We start from the raw sequence: 23,550 nt of genomic DNA, 5'->3' as shown, positions 1-23,550 counted from the left end.
GCTTTTATTATGTTGAGCTGTGTTCCTTCTATTCCTTCTTTCCGGAGAGTTTTTATCATAAATGGATGTTGAATTTTGTCAAAGGCTTTCTCTGCATCTATTGAGATAATCATATGGTTTTTATTTTTCAATTTGTTAATGTGGTGTATTACATTGATTGATTTGCGGATATTGAAGAATCCTTGCATCCCTGGGATAAAGCCCACTTGGTCATGGTGTATGATCTTTTTAATGTGTTGTTGGATTCTGATTGCTAGAATTTTGTTAAGAATTTTTGCATCTATGTTCATCAGTGATATTGGCCTGTAGTTTTCTTTTTTTGTGGGATCTTTGTCAGGTTTTGGTATTAGGGTGATGGTGGCCTCATAGAATGAGTTTGAAAGTTTACCTTCCTCTGCAATTTTCTGGAAGAGTTTGAGTAGGATAGGTGTTAGCTCTTCTCTAAATTTTTGGTAGAATTCAGCTGTGAAGCCGTCTGGACCTGGGCTTTTGTTTGCTGGAAGATTTCTGATTACACTTTCAATTTCCGTGCTTGTGATGGGTCTGTTAAGATTTTCTATTTCTTCCTGGTCCAGTTTTGGAAAGTTATACTTTGCTGGGCATACATCCTGAGGAAACCAGAATTGAAAGAGACATGTGTACCCCAATGTTCATCGCAGCACTGTTTATAATAGCCAGGACATGGAAGCAACCTAGATGTCCATCAACAGATGAATGGATAAGAAAGCCGTGGTACATATACACAATGGACTATTACTCAGCCATTAAAAAGAATACATTTGAATCAGTTCTAATGAGGTGGATTAAACTGGAGCCTATTATACAGAGTGAAGTAAGCCAGAAAGAAAAACACCAATACAGTATACTAACGCATATATATGGAATTTAAAAAGATGGTAACAATAACCCTGTGTACGAGATAGCAAAAGAGACACAGATGTATAGAACAGTCTTTTGGACTCTGTGGGAGAGGGAGAGGGTGGGATGATTTGGGAGAATGGCATTGAAATACGTATAATATCATATATGGAATGAGTTGCCAGTCCAGGTTCGATGCACAATACTGGATGCTTGGGGCTGGTGCACTGGGATGACCCAGAGGGATGGTATGGGGAGGGAGGTGGGAGGAGGGTTCAGGATGGGGAACACATGTATACCTGTGGTGGATTCATTTCGATATTTGGCAAAACTAATACAATATTGTAAAGTTTAAAAATAAAATAAAATTTTAAAAAAAGAGAGAGAGAAAAAAAAAGAAGGATAGCAGACATTCTTAAGTGCATTCATTTAGAAAAACCCATCAGCCATACGTCCTGAGTTGTCTCATGTAACATCCATCCCTTCTTTTGTCTTCCTCCTTCCATTAAATGTAAGCTTTTGTTATTTTCTTATTTAGTTTGTACCTGGCCCAAGTATCTGGTTGCAAAGTACAAAATTCTAGGGTAGAAAGTGTTTTCCTTCAGTCTAACAACCTCCTCTGAGCCCTGGGTTCCTTGGGTTCTGCTGCTGAGGAAGGTCTGTGTGTGTGTGTGTGTGTGTGTGTGTGTGTTTAATTTTTAAAAATTATTTCTGTTGCAGGTAGTTATAAGTGAAATTGTTATCCCTACCATCTAGCAACAGAAAGGAAAGCTGCTGTGAAATTGGCAAAATAAGAGATATTTATAAATAATGTATTTATATATGGATTAGGTAAATAAAATAAAAATGAAGTATCTCCCTATTTTCACAGGGCAAGACAGAATGAGAATGCTATTCTTGTTGCATATCTAGCTTCACTCAAATTGGTTCTTTGGACATCTAGAAAGTACACCTGCACCAGTTTTATTTCCATCTACTGTTCTTGTTGAAAAGAACTGTTTCTCTTTGGCAGGAAATTCTTAGGAAGAAATCACAGGAAAGTTTTTTTTTTTTTTAAGTTTAAGCTCCTGATAGATAGGAACCATACAAGTACTTAAAAATCTATATCTCAGTATGCAAATGAAAGGATATTTAGACTCTAATCAGATCATGTATTTGCAATAGAATTTGTATCAGTTTTAAATTACAAGTACTCTCTCACTGTAGCAAGAATGAAATTTTTTTTTTTTTCAGAAAGATCATCATTCCCCTTTGAGAAAGGGAAGTTGATATTTTTTCCTTAGCAAATAGGAAAAAACTTATTTAAAGTAATAACACAATTTTCTTTAAATAGATAACATGAAAACATCTTATGTGCCTATTAATGAGACTCTGCTGAGGTTTACGTTTGTTTGAAAATCAGAAACTGCTGTAACAATTGTTTTCTGATTTATTTGGTACATTATAGAAATGATCAGATCTTTATTTGGGGTCTCTCAGTAAATGGGACTGTAGGTCTGGAACCATTGGCTGATAGGCTGTGGGACAAATAGCATGGAATCCATCTGTCATCAGAAAGAGCTTGGGAGAAATGAATGGCTGTTGTGTAGAGTGAGGAAGTTGTTTTAATGAACCATTTCTTCTCCCATCAGAAATTCATTTATTAATTCTTTTCCTGTTTAAGTTGTTACATAATATTGAGCAGAAAAAGAATAGATATGTATAATTCAATCACTTTGCTGCACACCTGAAACTATCACTAATCAACTGTACCCCAATATAAAATAGAAAGGTAAAAAATAAATGAAGACAAAAACAAAAAGAAATTCCTTTATAACAACACCTCTCAGCTATAAATCTTGACTCCTTCTCCTTCTCCCTTATTTAGCTCCCTCTCTTTTCCCTAGATCACTCCCCACTCACTTTTAAATAATGCTTCATATAAAAGCAAAGCAAAACAAAACAAGGAAATATCATTCACACTATCAGATGGTCAACAGTTAAAAGCCCTTATTATACCAATGGCAGGGCTGTGAAGTATGGGAAGTGTATGCATTGCTGGTAGAAGAGTATGTTGGCACTACCTTTTGAAGATCAATTTGGCAATAGCTTATAACATCAACTGAGTTTATCACCAAGAGTCAGCAGTTCTGTCTCTAGATGTGTGCTGTTAAAAAAAAAACATCTTTGGCTTGCATATGGAGATATAATGAAGAAAGTTTATGTTAACTTTGTTTGTGATAATCCCTCCCCCAGAGAAATTGGTAAATATCCATCAACAGAAGAATGAATATGAATACTTTCTGGTATAGTCATTTAATGGAATATTTATAGTTCCACTGATATTTCTTCTGCCCAGATTAGTAGTCTCAACTAATCTCTTTCTCTTTTAAAAAATATTTTTTGAAAGTAGCCCTTAAAAGTTCTTATAAGATAAAACAATTTTGTAAGTATCTATAGTGACAGATGTTAACTATATGTATTGAAATGATTATTTTGCAGTGTATACAAATATCAAACCATTATATGGCCCACCTGAAACTAATATAATGCTATATGTCAATTATGCCTCATAAAAATTTTTAAAATAAAGTAATAAAAAATCTTAAATAAAGGCACGTTTGGATACACAGGGAAATTACTCAAAATAGATTAATCATATCAAATCCTCTAAAATTTCATTTTAAATTTACTTTTGAAAGTTACAGAAAGATTTTCTTACTCAGTTTGTCATTTTCATTTAACTCTTTCAAATATGTAAGTTGTGATAGTTTTCTTAAAATGCACTGATCTGTAATGTTAAGTTCTGATTCTTTTATTTTTTGAGAAAAATAAAGATCATTTCTGTTTAAAGAAGTCTTTAGCTTGCATAAGGTGATATAATCAAGAAAGCTTATGTTAACATTGTTTGTGGTAATCCTCCCATCACAGAAATTGGTAAATATCTATCAACAGAAGAATGAATATAAATACTTTCTGATTTAGTCATTTAATGGAATATTTAGAGCACTTAAAATTGAATTTACTAGAGCTTTCTGTACCACTATTAGTATATCTCAAAAGCAATGTTAAGAGAAAAAAACAAAGTATAGAAGCATGAGTACAGTATGATGCCATCTGTACAAAATGCAATCACGTGCAAGACAATGCTCTTTATACATTTATGTAATAAAGGTTAGAAGTATATATGAGAATTATAAATAAATTATGAATACTTCTCTGAAGGATAGGTGGAATAGAATTAAGGAGTCTTCAACTATAAATACATTGCATTTCTAAGTCTGGGTGGTTATATCCATGGGTGTGTGAAAAATTTTGTTAATTTTTTAAATTGAAGTATAATCAACTTACAATAATTTATTAATTTCAAGTGTATAACATAGTAATGATCACCACAAGTCTAGCTACCATCTCTCTGTATACAGTACATTACAGTGTCATTGACCATATTATTCCCTGTGTTGTTGTTCAGTCACTAAGTCGTGTCTTACTGTTTGTGACCCCATGGACTGCAGCATGCCAGGCTTCCCTGGCCTTCACTATCTTCCAGAGTTTGCTCAAACTCATATCCGCTGAGTCGGTGATGCCATCCAACCATCTCATCCTCTGTCCCCCTGCTTCTCCTCCTCCCCTCAATCTTTCCCAGCGTCAGGGCCTTTTTCAATGAGTTGACTCCTTGCGTCAGGTGGCCAAAGTACTTTATTCCTGTTATTCCCTATGCTATATACTATATCCGCATGACTTACTTATTTTATAATTGGAAACTTGTACCACTTTATCCCCTCCACCAATTTTCCTTATCTTCACAGATCCCTCCCCTTTAGCAACTATAGTTCTCTGTATCTATGAGTCTATTTCCATTTTGTTTTGTTTGCCTCTTTTGTTTGTTAATTCTACATATAAGTGACATCATATGGAGGTTGTCTTTATCTGTCTGACTGCTTCACTCAACATAAATATTCTCTGGTTCCATTTATGTTGTTGCAAACGGCACGATTTCATTCTTTTTATGGCTGAGTAGTATTCCTGTGTGCGTGTTTGTGTGTGTATGTAGCACATCTTTATCTATTCATCTATTGATAGACATCTAGGTTGCTTATATGTCTTGGCTAGTGTAAACAATGCTGCAGTGAATGGGGGTGCATATATCTCTTCAAGTCAGTGTTTTCATTTTCTTTAAATAAACACTCAGAAGTGCATTTGCTAGATCATATCGTATATGACAAAGGTCCGTATAGTCAAGGCTATGGTTTTCCCAGTGGTCACATACAGTTGTGAGAGCTGGACTGTAAAGAAGGCAGAACACCACAGAATTGATGCCTTCAAACTGTGGTGCTGAAGAAGACTCCTGAAAGTCCCTTGGACAGCAAGGAGATCCAACCAGTCAATCTAAAGGGAGATCAACCCTGAATATTCACTGGAAGGACTGACGCTGAAGCTGAAGCTCCAATATTTTGGTTATCTGATGCGAACAGATGACTCATTGGATAAGTCCCTGATGCTGGGAAACACTGACAGCAGAAGGAGAGGAGTGCATCAGAGGATGAGATGGTTGGACGGTATTACTGATGAAACGAACATGAACTTGGGCAAACTCTGGGAGATGGTGAGGGACAGGGAAGCCTGGCATGCTGCAGTCCATGGGGTCGTGAAGAGTCGGATACTACTGGATGACTGAACAACAACAAAATGATAGTTCTATTTTTAATTTTTTGAGGAACCTTTATACTGTTTCCACAGAGATTGCACCAATTTACATTCCTGCCAACAATGCATGAGGGTTCCCTTTTCTCCATATTCTTGACAACAGTTTGTTGTCTTTTTATAATAGCCATTCTGACAGATGTGAGATGATATCTCATTGTGGTTTTGATTTCTTTGCCTGATAATTAGTGATGTTGAGCGTCTTCTATATACCTGTTGAAAAGTGTATGTCTTCTTTTTAAAAATGTCTATTCAGATCTCCTGTCCATTTTTAATTGATTTTTTAAAAATTGAGTTGTATGTGTTCTTTACATATTTTGGATGTTAACCTCTTATTAGATATATTTGCAATTATCTTTTCCCATTTATTAGATTGCCTTTTTCTTGTGTTGGTGGTTTTCTTTGCTATGCTAAAGGAGTGTAAAACTAAGTTTGATATTCTTTAAATATTTCATAACTAATGTTTTTAATGAAAAAAATTGTCATAGTCTGTTACTTTCTGTATCTTTTGAAGTCTCTCAGTCGTGTCCGACTCTTTGTGACCCCATGGACTGTAGCTTACCAGGCTCCTCTGTCCATGGGATTCTCCAGGCAAGAGTACTGGAGTGGGTTGCCATTTCCTTCTCCAGGGAATCTTCCCAACCCAGGGATTGAACCTGGGTTTCCCACATTGGAGGCAGATGCTTTAACCTCTGAGCCACCAGGGAAGCCCCTATGTATCCTTTAGGATAACTTAAATATATTTTGGTCATTTGAATTTCAAATATTTTTTTCTAATGTTCTGACTGTGGTTAGAAGGCCTCACATGCATTTGGAATTATTCTTTCTGCACTAAGATAGGCTTTATTCCCATTTTATCCATTGCAGAATAAATGTCTGTCTAGAGATTGATATGCATACCAGTTAGTGGTGACACAGCTTATGTTGAAACATAATGATTATGTGAGATCATTCCTTATTCAAGAAATTTAGTTGTGTTTTCCTCTGTAACCATTGCTTAAAATGTCACTTTCCAGGTGGGATTTGGTTTCATAAGCTGCTCTTTACAGCAATCTATCCACAGGCTTAATCCTTTGTCATCTCACTGAATATATTACCTACATATTTGGTGGCTGAAACTCTTCCTCTGCCTCAATGCAACTAGTATTTTCTAGATCGGGATCTGACTAACATGAAACTGTGGGTGCACAAACCAAAATATGTAACATTATCACTAAATTACCCCTTTAAAAATCATCAATTTTTAACAATATGGCAATTTTTTCATATGACCCTGCAATTGCACTTTGGATATATATACCTCAGAGCATTGAAAGCATGATCTCAAAGAGATAGTTATGCACCCATGTTCATAACAGCATTACTTAAAATAGCCAAATATGGAAGGAGCCTGAATGTCCATCAGTAGATGAATGGATAAAATGAAATGTGGTATATTCAGCCTTAAAAAGGAAGGAAATTCTGCCACATGCTACTACATGGATGAACCTTGGGGACAATCGTAGTTGCTCAATCAAACAGTTGCATGGTACTTAGACCCATGATGTTTATCTGTAGGTACAGAGGGACTCAATCTCCATTGGAGTTTGTATGTGAGAAATTGGATATTGAGTCCATTTTGCTGATAATATTCATTTCCACTTGAAACAAATGGTTATAGTTTTTAGAAGACCAGGCAGTGATATCAATGCTGTGAATTTTGATGATTATATTGGGCTAGCCAGCAAGTTCATTCAGGTTTTTTCATACTATCTTATGGGAAAGCCTGAATGAACTTTCTGGCCAGCCCAATACTAGTTTCTAGTAATTTGTTGAGGAGATCGAAGGAGTTTTGTTATAAATGCCTTGAACTTAGGGCTTCCCTGGTGGCTCAGTGGTAAAGAATCTGTCAACAGTGCAGGAGATTCAGGTTCGATCCCTGGGTCAGGAAGAGCTCCTGGAGGAAATGCTAACCCACTCCTGTGTTTTTGCCTGGGAAATCTCTTGAACCAAGGAGCCAGACAGGCTACAGTTCACGGGATGGCAAAAGAGTCGGACATGACTTGGTGACTAAACAACAACCTTGAATTTAAGTTGAATTTTCACATGTATTTGGCAAATTAGCTCAGATTCTAGAGTGTTCTTAAACTCAAAAAACGTTTTTTTCCTCTTACACCACTACTTCCTTTTCTTAGTTTTACCTTTTTTACCAAGATAAAGAACTAAGATGAATTTAGTTTTAGATTGAATTGAGTATGAAATTAATATTTGTATTTTCCCAAAGGTTTATAATTGTCTTAGTTTAATAATGAATTTTTACTACATTCTTTTCAGCACTCTAAAGTAGCACTTACCTTAGTGGTACAAAGTAGATGGTAAACGTTAGGGAAAAAAAGTCATTTGAGAATATGATCCTATAAAGTAGTCTAACGATTGGTGCACCAGAAATATTGGCAGTGCTTCACGGAACAGTGCTGCTCCTGGACATTTTCTTAAGTCTCTTACTAACTTAATAACTGGCCATTGATTTGTAAACCATGGCCCTCTGTATCTCCTCTGTCCAATATAATCATCACATATCCTTCTTAATATTTCCTGGAAAAAATATTTTCTATTGAGAGAAAAAGGTTCTAGTTCTTTTATTTTACTTATTTTAGAAATGATCTAACTTTCCTCTGAGCTATGTAATTCCATGTCAAAGTAGGGGGAAAGGGAAGTAATTTTGGGGAGAAATAGATAAATAAATACCTGTGAGCACTGCTTTATGAAGATTTTCTCTCAAGATCTTGAACTGACAAACTAGATGAAGATTTCTTTAGCAGGAGTGGATTTCCAGTTGTTGTATCTCTGAGGTTTATGAAAGGGCTTGTGACTGGAAAATCCAGTTTTCTTTGATGTCAGGTAACAAGATTACATCTTCAAAGGAATTATGTGTATACTGGACAAAGGATGCCCTTGCTTTCCTTCCTAACCTCCTTTACCCTCCCCCATCTCATTGTGTCTAGCATCTTATTGCGATCTCATCCAAAGGAGAAGGAAATCGATGCTACGCAGTGAATGGAGGATGTCATCACATCTCTGAGTGTGTTCTCTTCATTTGTAGAGATTTTCATCACAGGCTTATGAATTTGAATACCTTAAAAAGCAAGAAGGAATACCTCTGCACACAGAGGGTGTGAGTCTGAAAGCCTCCCACCTCCCACCCAGCTGAATTCTAGACCTGTTTGTTCATTATAAATAAGTGCTTCTTTCTCTGGAAGTTAATCTTTGTGGCACTGCAATCCACCATCCTATTTGAGTCCTTTAAAAATGCATCCTTGAAAGTTTTACTAAAATCTATGTGTAAAGTATAATTTACCATGCTAGAATTCATTATATCTGTAACTTTTCAATAATACAGTTTTTTAAAAAAGAAATACCTGTACTTGAATAATAAGGTCTAATTAAGCCTGAAAGATGATGCTGTGAAAGTGCTGCACTCAATATGCCAGCAAATTTGGAAAACTCAGCAGTGGCCACAGGACTGGAAAAGGTCAGTTTTCATTTCAATCCCAAAGAAAGGCAATGCCAAAGAATGCTCAAACTACCACACAATTGCACTCATCTCACATGCTAGTAAAGTGATGCTCAAAATTCTCCAAGCCAGACTTCAGCAATACATGAACCGTGAACTTCCTGATGTTCAAGCTGGTTTTAGAAAAGGCAGAGGAACCAGAGATCAAATTGCCAACATCCGCTGGATCATCGAAAAAGCAAGAGAGTTCCAGAAAAACATATATTTCTGCTTTATTGACTATGCCAAAGCCTTTGACTGTGTGGATCACAATAAACTGTGGAAAATTCTGGAAGAGATGGGAATACCAGACCATCTGACCTGCCTCTTGAGAAATTTGTATGCAGGTCAGGAAGCAACAGTTAGAACTGTACTTGGAACAACAGACTGGTTCCAAATAGGAAAAGGAGTACGTCAAGGCTGTATATTGTCACCCTGTTTATTTAACTTCTATGCAGAGTACATCATGAGAAACGCTGGACTGGAAGAAGCACAAGCTGGAATCAAGATTGCCGGGAGAAATATCAATAACCTCAGATATGCAGATGACACCACCCTTATGGCAGAAAGTGAAGAGGAACTAAAAAGCCTCTTGATGAAAGTGAAAGTGGAGAGTGAAAATGCTGGCCTAAAGCTCAACATTCAGAAAACGAAGATCATGGCATCCGGTCCCACCACTTCATGGGAAATAGATGGAGAAACAGTGGAAACAGTGTCAGACTTTATTTTTCTGGGCTCCAAAATCACTGCAGATGGTGACTGCAGCCATGAAATTAAAAGACGCTTACTCCTTGGAAGGAAAGTTATGACCAACCTAGATAGCATATTCAAAAGCAGAGACATTACTTTGCCAACAAAGGTTCGTCTAGTCAAGGCTATGGTTTTTCCTGTGGTCATGTATGGATGTTAGAGTTGGACTGTGAAGAAGGCTGAGCGCCAAAGAATTGATGCTTTTGAACTGTGGTGTTGGAGAAGACTCTTGAGAGTCCCTTGGACTGCAAGAAGATCCAACCAGTCCATTCTGAAGGAGATCAGCCCTGGGATTTCTTTGGAGAGAATGATACTAAAGCTGAAACTCCAGTACTTTGGCCACCTCATGTGAAGAGTTGACTCATTGGAAAAGACCCTGATGCTGGGAGGGATTGAGGGCAGGAGGAGAAGGGGACGCCAGAGGATGGCTGGATGGCATCGCTGACTCGATGGACTTGAGTCTGAGTGAACTCTGGGAGTTTGTGATGGACAGGGAGTCCTGGTGTGCTGTGATTTATGGGGTCACAAAGAGTCGGACACGACTGAGCGACTGAACTGAACTGAACTGAAGCCTTGCTGAAAGAAGCGATGGTGACAAAGAAGAGGAAGTTGATTATAATAATAACAGCATATTAAAAGAAGTTTGTGTTAAGAAGCTCTTTCAAGCACTGTATGTATAAAACATCACTTTTCAGCATCTTACACCTGTTTAAAGATATGTATCAACTTGCAGTAGAGTTTTCCCACCAAGATATATTTTTTAACATGAAACAAAATTAATAGAGGAGGAGAAGAAAGTCTAGAATTTCTTTTTGGATTATTTTCAAGTTTGGGTATCATTAAACCTGATTTTGGGTACAGGTTTTTTTTTATTAGCAGTTGCTCATATGTCTTCTCCATAATCCCAATATGTTCCTTCTCAGGATCATAAACAATGCAGGTGTAAGATGCCTCTGTATTCAATAACATAGGAATTGAGTTGGGGTTGTCTGCTTTGATAGTATTAATACCTCATGTTGCATATGACTTTAAATGCTTAAAGGTCTCTCATAAATTTATTTCATTTGGTCTTTAAACATGACCCAGTGAGATGGGAAGTGTCGTTACTATGCAGATTGAGCAGATGAAATACTTTCTTCACACATGAGAACTAAATCCACAGAGATGATTTAGAGTTACACAGTTAAGCATCAGAGCAAGACAAGCCCCATATTCTTGGACTTGTCATCAGGTATATTTTCCTACATGTCTGTCCACAGATTTCATATGTCTGTTAAAAATATGATTTTCCAGTTTTTTGTTAGACTGAGTTTTTTTTTTTAACTTGAGCTTTTATGTAAGCATATAAACACAAGTGTGCTTGGTTCCCCGACTTTAAAGATGAACCAGTTTTGTGACACCTGTGTTGGAGTGTTCTTCCTAAGCCGACTCAGCATGTAGAGGGTAAATATGAGCCCCATCTTCTCAGTGAGGCTCATGGTGTTCACCACAGCCCATATGACATATCTTTGTTTAGCTTTGAGGCATTGAAATTAGGTAATAAGATGGAGCTGGGGAGTACAAGAAAGATTCCTTTTTTTCCCAACTTTAGTGGAAAACTTGCCACATTCCATTGGGACAGAAAGAGATCTCAGAAGAGAAGACCTTGAAGGTCACTGGTCTTTTTTGCTAGCCAAAAACCACCAGCTTGTGCCTTTCTTTTCTTTCAGGAAGAAGATCCTGGTTGCTAACTCTGTTTCTTCCACCCTGTGTCCATTTGGTTTGGCAACCTCACACCAGCTGTTCCCACTTCCTTCCCCTGGCTGTAATTACTTAAATGTTAGGCAGAGAAACTTTCCAATTTTGGAGACTCTGCACATTTATTTATCCTTATGATGACCTCTACAATGTTACGTTGTTCCAAGTAGCTCTCAAAAGTTGTCTTTGTCTTCCTTTGGATTGAGACCTATGCTAGATTATCTGGCTAGATTGTCTCCTTGGCCTTGCTTCCTGGGTTGGTTATCAAAGCATTCTGGAGAAAACATTTGAGGATGTTTTGGTACAGCCAGAGAGTACACTGATTAAAGGTCCCCTAAAGACTTTAGGCTTACTCCTTGGCAGGAAAGTTATGACCAACCTAGATAGCATATTCAAAAACAGAGACATTACTTTGCCAACAAAGGTCTGTCTAGTCAAGGCTATGGTTTTCCAGTAGTTGTGTGTGGATGTGAGAGTTGGACTGTGAAGAAAGCTGAGCACTGAAGAATTGATGCTTTTAAACTGTGGTGTTGGAGAAGACTCTTGAGAGTCCCTTGGACTGCAAGGAGATCCAACCAGTCCATTCTGAAGGAGATCAGCCCTGGGATTTCTTTGGAGGGAATGATGCTAAAGCTGAAACTCCAATACTTTGGCCACCTCATGTGAAGAGTTGACTCATCAGAAAAGACTCTGATGCTGGGAGAGATTGGGGGCAGGAGGAAAAGGGGATGACAGAGGATGAGATGGCTGGATGGCATCACCGACTCAATGGACGTGAGTTTGAGTGAACTCCGGGAGCTGGTGATGGACAGGGAGGCCTGCTGCTGCTGCTGCTGCTGCTAAGTCGCTTCAGTCGTGTCTGACTCTGGGCGACCCCAGAGATGGCAGCCCACCAGGCTCCCCCATCCCTGGGATTCTCTAGGCAAGAATACTCGAGTGGGTTGCCATTTCCTTCTCCAATGCATGAAAGTGAAAAGTCAAAGTGAAGTCGCTCAGTCGTGTCCAACTCTTAGCGACCCCATGGACTGCAGCCTACCAGGCTCCTCTGTCCATGGGATTTTCCAGGCAAGAGTACTGGAGTGGGGTGCCATTGCCTTCTCCAACAGGGAGGCCTGAAGTGCTGCAATTCATGGGGTCTCAAAGAGTCAGATACGACTGAGCAGTTAACTGAACTGAACTGAAAAACTTTAGGCAAGAATGAAGTTGCAGTGGGGTGATGCATCTTCAGAAACAGTTCACTGTTAAAGAACTGGAGTTTATGTTGATTTTTATTTTTCATTTTTTAGGCTCTGTAGATAAGACATTTCCACTGAGTGATGTGAAGTATTGCAGTTGCCTGTTAAATTTATTCCCCTTCCTCCTTTTTATTCCTCTTCAATGGATTTAGCACAAATTAAATATTCACTGGGGCTTCCCCGGTGGCTCAGCAGTAAAGAATCCACCTGTAGTGCAGGAGATGCAGGAGATGAGAGTTTGATCCCTGGGTCAGGAAGATCCCCTGGAGGAGGATCTGGCAACCCACTCCCATATTCTTGTCTGGAGAATCCCACGGAAGAGGGGCCTGGTGGGCTATAGTCCATGGGATCACAAAAAGTTGGACACGACTGAAGCAACTGAGCACACACACATGCAAACATTCACTATTCCACCTCAGTAGTTAGATATGTTTTCAGGTCTTGTTTGCTATTTATTTGTACTGAGTTAAAATGCACAAATAGTACCTTTCTTTCTTTAAAGTTGATACGTCCTTTTGTAAGCTGTGAGTAAATTCTTCTTTAAGAGAACCATTTGTACCCGTTTAGCTTCTATAAAAATGAGCAAGCAGTTAATAAGAATTCAGTAGGACGGCTATAAGGTTGATTGAATATAGTTTTAGAATTTTTTATGATGCATGCATTACCTGAAATGGAAGCAAAGAAGACATGTAAGAGAGTTATTACTTCAATAAGCAATTCTTCAGGAGGACATAACGTACTGGCTGTAGGCCAGTAACCACTGTGGTTATTTCCTTTGGCGACAACCAGATGGGAGCCTTCAGCTCATTCAGCCCTCATCACAGCTCCCTTCATCACCACCTCCATCTCTGTGCCTGATGCACCAAACAGAAATCATGGTCAAGTAACTCCTGTGCTGGGCATAAGGACATCGCTCCTTCCAGTGGCACAAGAATGATGCTGACTTAGATAGGCCTTTGCCAAAAGTAAGTGATAGGATATAGCGCTGGAAGGGGCCAACGATCCCTCTATCCAGTTCTTAGTGTGTTACATTAGAGAGAGGTGAGATGACACACAGCCAGTCAGGAGCAGAGCCAAGACTTAACACCTATCTATCCTAATTCAGAGTCCAGTATTTTTTACATTCACAAACTAGTTAATGTATTCATTCTTTTATTGAGCACCAACTATATGCCCTGCAATCTGCTAGGCAATCAGTGGGGATACAAATATGAACTAAACATGGCTCTTGCACCCCAGGAACTCATGATGTAGGATTGGGAGAAGTGTATGAAGCGGTAATTGCAGTGTGGTACATCCAGTGCAGTCATAGAGGTCGATATGAGGAGTCATGAGGGCAAAAATAAGGACATCAGCTGCTTCTGTTAGGGGGTTAGGTGTCATTGAAGGCAGTCAAGAGAGAAGAGGGTTTCCTATGCAGTATGCAGAGGATGCTGTGTGGTACAGGATTAAGAGAAGAGTGTTGTTTTTCTTTCTTTTTGCATAGAGGGATGAGAGAAGGCTATGCTGATCTAGGAAAGAGTGTGGTTTGCTACTCTGGAGAGATGCTCCATAAATAAAGTTCGGAAAACTCTGCATACTATATTCCTGGCTTTGTGACTGTCTGAGCCAGGATAGCTAGACTATCCTGGCTTTGTGTTTTTCATGAACCGTGTGTGTGTGTGTGTGTGTGTGTGTGCGCGCGCGCACGCACGCGCGTATAGCAGAGAAGGTGGAGAGATGCATTAACTACCTGTGAAACATTGTGGGAAAAGACACTTTCAGCTTTCCTCTACATCATCACTCATCCGTCTCTTGATTTCCATCCCCCAGGGCACTACCATTGTCCAAGTCCAGAGTCCAGACATTCCTCGACTTTGGCAATAACTACCTGAATGCTTTTTCCCACCCAGTACTAAATACCACCATGGTAATTCATATTTTTAAAACTTTTACAAGGTTTACCTTTTAATTACTTGTCTTTCTTGGGTAATGCATTCACCCAATATAAACATTTATAAGTGCAAAAAGATATATTATTGAAAAGTCATCCTCTCATCCTTGTCCTCCAGGCAGTCGGATCCCCTCTCATTGGCAGCCACTGTTATTGGTTTCTTGTATATCCTTCCAGAGAGATTTTAGAAGCAGACAAATTAGGATTTTATTTTTCTCCCTTTTATACACATAAGTAGAAACAAAGGGCAGCAACCATTCTGTACTTTCCTTTTGTTCACTAGGCAGTGTATCTTGGAGATCTTTCCATATAGAGAACTTTCTTGTCTTTTGTTCAGCTGCATTGTATTCCATCGTGTCGAGGAACCATAGTTTAGTCGGCCAGTTTCTAGTTGATAGAACATTTGTGTTGTTCCCAAACTTTGCTTTTACAAACAATGTCCCAGTGTGTGCAGAGACTTTTATATGTCTGTCACTCACCTTAAACAACACTTTTACTCTCATATGCCCAGGTGCCCACACAACAGAGTACTTTATTTTGGCATTCAAGGCTTTCTTCAATTAGGCCCCAAATAACTTTCTATTACTATCAGTATGTGCCAAAATGAACTTTCTGTTTTAGCCTAATGATTGAATTCAAGATCTTTTCAATAATAAAAGGAAACCCTTTTATTTCTCTCTTCTATACTTCTCAAAATGAGCTGTCTTCTTTAGCCCCAGGAATAATATTTATTGTTTCCTAAACGGGCCTTTGCATTCCTAGTTCCCTAGCCTGGATTCCTACCTCCCTGCTTTGTCTTTGGAAGATGTGACTGTCCTCTTGAATTCCACCTTCTCTGCTGATCTTCAGCCTTTTTCAGTCCCTAGGGACATCTTCTTTTCCCCAGAAACCCCAGCTCTTACTGTTGTATCGCTCTTTGGATGTAGGACAGGTTGCATACATGATTGTGTGACCAGGCTTATAATGTTTCTTTTTACATGTGTATGTGTTCTTTTTTTCGCCAGCAAGATTGTGAGTATTGAACGGTCTCTTTTAGTATTTTATATACATCTTTATGGGTCTCACAGTTACCCTGCACAGTCCTTTCCTCTTTTTGTTTACTCATCTGTTACCCTTAATCATTCAGAAATCTTACCTACTGCTCCAAGCTAAAGCCCTCCTAGGTTCCCCACGTCGATCCTGGGATGAATAACAGCCAGTCTCCTGGGATGAATGACAGCCAGCATCACTCCTCTGCTCCTCTCTTACCTCGCCTGGGTTGGTTCTGCTTCTGGTCTTAGCCAGATGGACCATGCTGTAGACTCCAAAAATGCCTCACATTTCCTGTTTCCCTGGCAACACACATGCCATCTTTTCTAAAACACAGTCCCATTTCCCTTTTCTAAATCATGGTTCCCCAACCTCAGTGAAGCTTTTATTCCACAGACTCTTCTAGATTGTCTCTTCCATGTCTCTAGTCATCTTGAAGTCTAGGAATAATAATAGCTGGCTTTATCGAGAGCTTTCTATGTGCCAGGTATGATACAGCCACATTATTCCCATGATGGCATTTATTTCTCATAATCTAGAAGATAGGGGCACAACCTGCAATGTGTTTGTCATATTTCACTTCTTACGGAACAATACATAACATTTATGACTAGTTATTGTCAGATGTCCTTATTGTCTACATATGACTTTGCCCCCCGACCAGTAGCCAGTACCCTTTATTTCTAGTTTTACTCCAAGCATGCTGCTAGGTTCCTTCTCAGGGCATGATTGAGATTGTGCTTTGAGAAAGCTAACTCATTTTAATCTCTTTCCCCAAAGATTGTAGCTGATAAGATAATTCTGCACATACATACTCTGCAGAAATGGTTTTCAGATTCGGGTTTTGGATTTTTCATGTTTATGCTGTTTTCCTAAAACCATAGTTGATACTTTTGTGTACTCCTGTCCCCTTCATCTGGAGAAGGCAATGGCACCCCACTCCAGTACTCTTGCCTGGACAATCCATGGATGGAGGAGCCTGGTAGGCTGCAGTCCACGGGGCCATTGAGAGTTGTACGCGACTGAGCAACTTCACTTTCACTTTTCACTTTCATGCATTGGAGAAGGAAATGGCAACCCACTCCAGTGTTCTTGCCTGGAGAATCCCAGGGGCGGGGAAATCTGATGGGCTGCTGTCTGTGGGGTCACCCAGAGTCGGACACGACTAAAGCGACCTAGCAGCAGCAGCAGTCCCCTTCATCAGACTGTAAACTCAGATGCAGGAATTTAGTTGATACCTTTTATTCTTCACATTCTGAATTTCTAATTGCTGCTAAGTCACTTCAGTCGTGTCCGACTCTGTGCGACCCCATAGACGGCAGCCCACCAGGCTCCCCCGTCCCTGGGATTCTCCAGGCAAAGAACACTGGAGTGGGTTGCCATTTCCTTCTCCAATGCATGAAAGTGAAAAGTGAAAGTAAAGTCGCTCAGTTGTATCCGACTCTTAGCGACCCCATGGACTGCAGCCTACGAGGCTCCTCCATCCATGGGATTTTCCAGAGTACTGGAGTGGGGTGCCATTGCCTTCCCTGATTGCTAGTGATAAATAATAAAATTGTTAATATAAATTTTACCACATAGAATATTTCAGTTAATTAGTTTAATTAATTAATTTTGTATTAACTTTTGCTTTACTCTTCTCTTTTCTCTTTTTTCAGGAGATCATTTGCCAGAAGAATACTGTGAGTATTTTACTTAATTAATCCTTCCATACACATATTTATCTTTTCTTTTTTATCAGCTAATTGCTGGTATATTTTCTATTTCCACAAATTATTAATTTCTGTATCTTCCTTTTAAAGCTTCTGACACATCAATATAAATATGGCTATTTTACTTAAGTATCCCTTTGTAGTGAAACTTATTTATACTAGTGGGAGATGACACTGATGCCTATTTTTTTCTATATATAATTATATTTAGAACAAAAACTACATAGTATATTCAATTTTGTATAATTATGAGTGTTACTAAAGCAACATATATATATAAATGCACTGATACACACACATATGTATGTGTATGTGCATATCTATATATACAGGTATACAGATATCTCTATGTATAAATATACTATATATCTATATGTATACTATATATATAAATTGTAAATGTGTCAATACATGTATATACATGCACACACATATGGAAATATGTCTACATATCTCTGTCTTTACATTGAGATCGACTTAAGTTCCTAAGTCTTAAGGACCACACTTTAAGACCTTTGAAAGCACACTACAAAGTTCTTACCCTCCACAGAGAATTAAAAATTAAAGAGTGATAAAGATAAATTTAAGAAGTTTTAAATGCATGAAGAATAATTATATTTTGGAATTAGCATGGTTATGTCAATGGTTGTGTTTTCATTTTGGAAAGTAAGCCAGTATTTAAAACCTTAATGTATTTCTGAAACGTAGAGTGGAAATAACATACTGCATAAAAATCTGTACATGATTCCATTTATGATGATAAGATCAAAAGTACGATGGGTAAATTTCCCTTAGATCAGAAATTGAAGAAATTAAGATTGAAGAGATTTAAGAGTTCAGGTCAGGGACTCATTGCAGCATGAATAATGTTGCCGTGATAAACTTATCCTTCACATCTCAACAGGAAAAGAACAAGGATTGCTTCACGCATCAACTCAGTGTAACAGATTTTATGAAGCAAATATTGATGGAACATGAACTGTGTGCCAGGTTTTGGGTTTGGTGCTGCAAGACACTCACTATGGAGGCTGAAAGTGGAGACAGCTCATTCATAATTGTCCCAGGAGACAACTGAGGCATGCCAGAGTGTTGCTGGGGGGATGGGCAAGCAATTAAGCAAACAAACAGATTACAAATTAACGTAAGGCAATGTCTCAACGAGTGGGTAGCCTATCCCTCAAGTGGTCGTGGAAGGTTTTTCAGAGGAGGTAGCATTTACCTGAATGGCAGAGAAGAACTGATCATGCCCAGTGATAGTTTGGACACGTGGGGAAGCAGGTTTGTAAGTTGACCCAATATTACACATTATGAACAAGTCATCTATTGACTCAAGTACGCTGCTGTGTTTCCAGTGCTAAGTCCCTCTCAAAAGTTGAGTATTTTGGGCATACATTTCAATATGTTTGGCGGCTGAGGGCATATCTTTCCAGAAGCTTAATTCATGCTCCACACATACTTATGTTCACCTTTATGTAACTTTTAAAAATTGAAACACAGAGTTGGCATTTTTATTTTTAAAACAAAAGCAGTAGAGATAATCAGAGAGAATTCGTCTAGATTTTGAGCTGTGTGTTTTTATAACCATGAAAACAAGTATGGGCTGAAGAGACCAGTCTTGTTATTTTATGACCATGCCTCATTGTTTTGAAATTTAAGGAAAGGTGGTCTTTCTCCTTCAAGAAGCAGGTTTAATTGTTTTAGAATTAGTATCTTATTAATAAAATACAATTGTTGCACCTAAAGTGTCTGTTCTTGATCACAGTCTTTTTTATTTGCTTTGGATTATTAGGTATTTCAAACTCAAGATTGGCAGCAATCTGTAAATAGAAATTGCCGTAATAGTATTTCTAAACTTTATGTGAGCCAGCTTCGGAAATAAATGTTCCCATATTATTAGTGTTCATCATTTTGAAAAGGTGATTTTTTCAATAGTTGGTATCCTTTTAAAAAACACACCATCCACAGCCACTCCCCACATTCTTTCTCCCCACTGCAGGCTTGCTGGGTTGGCTCTTAGCTCAGGCCCAGAAGTGCATCTTGCTGCTTATTTCTCCCCCCATGGCCTTTTTTTTTTTTTTTGGTCACCAACAATGGGACATTGAAAAACAGTACTGCCTTAGAGAAGAGATTCCAAAAAGTACATTGAGACCAGGAACTTGGGAAAGCTTCAGCATGCTGAATACCTTCAAGGATTCTGAAACCTCATCCCATGGGGTTTGAAGATAGTTGGAATCCGATTTTCTCTGCTATTTGCATGACTCTCATCTTTCTCTCTTTACCCACCTACTGCTCAATACACACTGAGACATCTGATACTCTTCCTCTCTGAGAATGTTTTATACAGATATGTTATTTCTCAATGCCCAGTCTTTCAGTAATAATGTGTTCTAGTTCTTATCTTATACACAAGTACACATGATATTAAGGCTTCTGAAGGTACAGAACTTTATCCAGCAGTAGAGGAATAATATTCCAAAATTCCAATAGCGCTTTTCTGGTTTATTGGCTTCTCACCTGTTTGTCCTTACTTTGTGACTTAGAAGATTTTGAGCCTTCTCTTTGGTAGTTTTGAGTCAAAATGATTTTCAAAAATAGCAGTATTTGATTCTGTTGCTCTTTTACAACTCACTCAAAAGTTTAAGCTCTAGAAGATTTGAAAAGCCATCTCTTGATATGCTTGCCTTTCTTTTCTGCTTAGACAGTGGCTTGGGTAAAAGGATTAGTTTGGTGAACCTGCTGTGGAATCTTGGTAACATTTTAGAAGCAGGGTATGTTTATTTTTACTCTTCCTGACTAGTCTTCCAATTACTGTTCCATGAAGGAAAACTTGTGAAAGGAACACCTTAATGTGCTTGATTTAAAAATCAAATTGCAACCTTTAGAGATTCTTCTCATACTTTAACTAGAAGTCCGGTCCAGTTTCTGCTTCATTACCTGAGATACAAGTGCCTCAGAGAATAACGTGTTCATAAATAATCAAGGGGGGCTGTAAGGACATTTGGTACTTCTTAGCTGTTTGCTACGAGGCAGTAAGTTGGCTCATGCAGGGGTCCGTGCAAGGTGGCCTGAAGCAAAGAGATGGTGTGCCAGCAAGTCAAGGACACTCGGGAGGGTGCTCAGCCCCCTGGCAATAATGGCAGGCCCTCTGGAAAAGGAGTCCGTGGACTGGCATCCTAGACACATCATAGCCCAGCTGTGTGACCTTGCCAAGCCTTACCTGAATCCTTACCTGTACAATGGAGACGAGACAAGATCCCTTCCATTAGTGGACTGTTGTAAACATATGACCAAAATTCATTCCTTGGCACCTGCACATAATGAATAAATGTTTACTCTCGTTCATTTAGTTCAAAGGATAAGAGAAGCAATGCATTCATTGTTCTCCATTCCGCTGACATGGAACATGTAACTGGGGCTCCTGGAACTCCCTAGAAGAGTGATAAATAGAGTTTTCTCCCCATCTCATTCTAGTTTTCAGCCCTCTGCTTTTTTTCTTTCTCTCTGGCTTTTTCTCTTAGAGGTCTCTCTCATTTCCTCAGACTCAGCCATACCAAATAATTTCCAGGTCTGCACTTTGGCTTGGAACTCATGGACGTTATCACTTTAGAAGTACTGTTCCCCTTAAATCCCAACCTTTCAAAAGTGTCCATGTCACCCTACTCACCAAATCAGATCTCACCCTCTTAAAGTTCATCTCATATTTTAACTAGAAGTCAGGCCCTGTTTATGATTCATTACCTAATATATAACAAATGCCCCCAAAGGCAATTTGTTCACAAATATTAATAATTAAGTCTAGTTAGTTCTGCTTCTGAGTTCTTGATTTTTCTTAAGGATCCCATTCGCCTTTAAGGAACCCCATTTACCACTATGGAGTGGCCTTCAATGCCTTCTTCTTCCTCTCTTTCAATATCTGTAACCAGTTGGCTGGTCTCGATGATTCTTTCTTCTTAACGTCAAGTTCATGCATCCACTTTTGTGATCTGGTCCTGCTTTGTAGCTTCCCACCTAATTTCCTTAAATCTCATTTCTTTCTCTTTCAGTGCATTCTGTTTTCTGCCTGGACTGTCAAAATGCACAGCTTTAGTTATGTTTTCTTTCCTGCTCTGAATCCTTCCAGATTTCCCACTGCCCTGAACAGAGATTGAAATCCTTAATTTTGTATTCACTTCCCTTCCCTGAGCCCTAAGCTCCAGTCAGGCTCGCTTCCTCAGGGGCATCCAGTCCAACATCTCCTTTATTCTTCCCAGTTCCACTTGTGTTTGCGCTGGTGCACCCTCACTTGGCATCATCAGGAACAGACAGAAGGTCATGCTGAGTGAGTGGAGAGTGGTACAGGCTGAGGCTAGAGAGAGAGGCAGGGTTTGGATAGTTAAGCCCTTGTAGGTGACAGTGATCTATTTTATCTTCATCCCAGGAGTAAGGGAGGGGACTTGAGCAGCTGAGAGAAGTCATCTGATATATGTTATTGAAAGCTGGGTAAAAAACAGATTGATAGGTAAGAGGAGAAGCAGGGAGCCCAGGTAAAAGCCAATTACAGTGGCTCAGGCCAGGATGTTGGTGGCATGGTCTGCAGTGCTAGCAGAGAAGATGGAGTGAAGTGAACAAATAGATATATCTTGGAGGTGGAATAGACAGCACGTTGGTAGTTTGTGGAAGGTGGAGGAAATGGAAGCATCAAGGATAACTTCAGGGTCTCTTGTTCAGCTGCAAGTTTGTATCTAACTCTTTTGGCCTCATGGACTGCAGCACGCCAGGCTTCCCTGTCCTTCACTATCTCCCAGAGTTTGCTCAAACTGATCTCCATTGAGTCGATGATACCATCCAACCATCTCATCCTCTGTCACCCCCTTTTCCTCCTGCCTTCAATCTTTCCCAGAATCAGGGTCTTTTCCAATGAGTTGGCTCTTCGCATCAGGTGGCCAAAGGATAGGAGCTTCAGCTTCATTCCTTCCAATGAATATTCAGGGTTGATATCCTTTAGGATTGACTGGTTTGATCTCCTTCCTGTCCATGGGACTCCTGATTCTTCTTCAGCACCACAGTTCGAAAGCATCAATTCTTTGGCTCTCAGCCTTCTTCTATAGTCCAACTCTCACATTGGTACATGACTACTGGAAAAACCATAGCTTTGACTATATGGACCTTTGTTGGCCAAGTGACGTCTCTGCTTTTTAATATGTAGGGTCTCTAGATTTAGTAACTGAGATGTTAACAAAGCCATGACTGTGATTGAGCAGCCTGGACGGGATCAGCTTATTCTGGCATCACTCACACTTTGGTGTCACATGGGCAGCCCTAAAATGTTAGCTCTTACCATTTCCATGTATTTATGCTATGTCTCTGACAAGTTTTCTGAAGGCTGAGGGCTGTGTTTTAAACTACCTTGCTTCACCTACAGCATATATCATAGTGCTGTAGCCAAGAGAATGGTGAATAAATATTTAAGGGATTGATAGAAACTGTGCCATGCCATATTTTTTTTTATCATGTGTAAGTCTGAATTACTTGAAGTAAACAATTCAAGAAATTGGAGGAAATTTTCATAGATCATGAGTAGGAAATGAAGTTTTTTTTTTAATTTCCTTTCACATTTAGGCTTATTATTTAAAAGTCAGATCTGGGGCGACGTTAGGGCGGGGTCAGCAGGGCGGCTCGCCACCCCTGTCCTCCTCTCTCCGCAGATGTGCACTGGAAACTACACGTTTATCCCTTACATGATAACGCCGCACAGCAAGGTCTACTGCTGTGACAGCAGCTTCATGAAGGGCTTGACTGAGCTCATGCAGCCGAACTTTGAGCTGCTTCTGGGACCCATCTGCTTACCTCTCGTGGATCGTTTCATTCAGCTTTTGAAGGTGGCACAAGCAAGTTCCAGGTAAAGTTTAATAATGCCGTTTGGTAGTGATAGTGGAGTGTTCGTGTACTTAGTTGATGTAAGTCCCCTACATCCGAACCTGCAAGTTGTGAACTTTCAAAGATGTGAACGTGTGTCCGTATGTCCAGTCCAGCATAGGTTGGTTTACACACGTGGCGTACGTTGTCCCTTGCAGCTTGCTCTCCATTTCCTCTGCTGACAAT

General features: G+C 39.2%; 1 protein-coding gene across 1 annotated transcript in view; it reads left to right on the top strand.

Annotated features, from left to right (window-relative positions):
• MAP3K5 (mitogen-activated protein kinase kinase kinase 5) overlaps nucleotides 1–23,550 on the top strand; it is a 228,669-nt gene that overhangs the window by 68,623 nt on the left and 136,496 nt on the right. Inside the window, exons 3-4 of the mRNA XM_061428082.1 lie at nucleotides 17,416–17,439; nucleotides 23,154–23,347. Of these exons, the coding sequence (XP_061284066.1) occupies nucleotides 17,416–17,439; nucleotides 23,154–23,347 (218 nt within the window). The remainder of the gene's footprint in view (nucleotides 1–17,415; nucleotides 17,440–23,153; nucleotides 23,348–23,550) is intronic.

The sequence above is a fragment of the Bos javanicus genome, chromosome 9 (assembly GCF_032452875.1).
Source record: "Bos javanicus breed banteng chromosome 9, ARS-OSU_banteng_1.0, whole genome shotgun sequence".
NCBI classification, from domain to species: domain Eukaryota; kingdom Metazoa; phylum Chordata; class Mammalia; order Artiodactyla; family Bovidae; genus Bos; species Bos javanicus.
The sequence above is the reverse complement of the archived record's forward strand: the minus strand, read 5'-3'. Positions and strand labels throughout refer to the sequence as shown.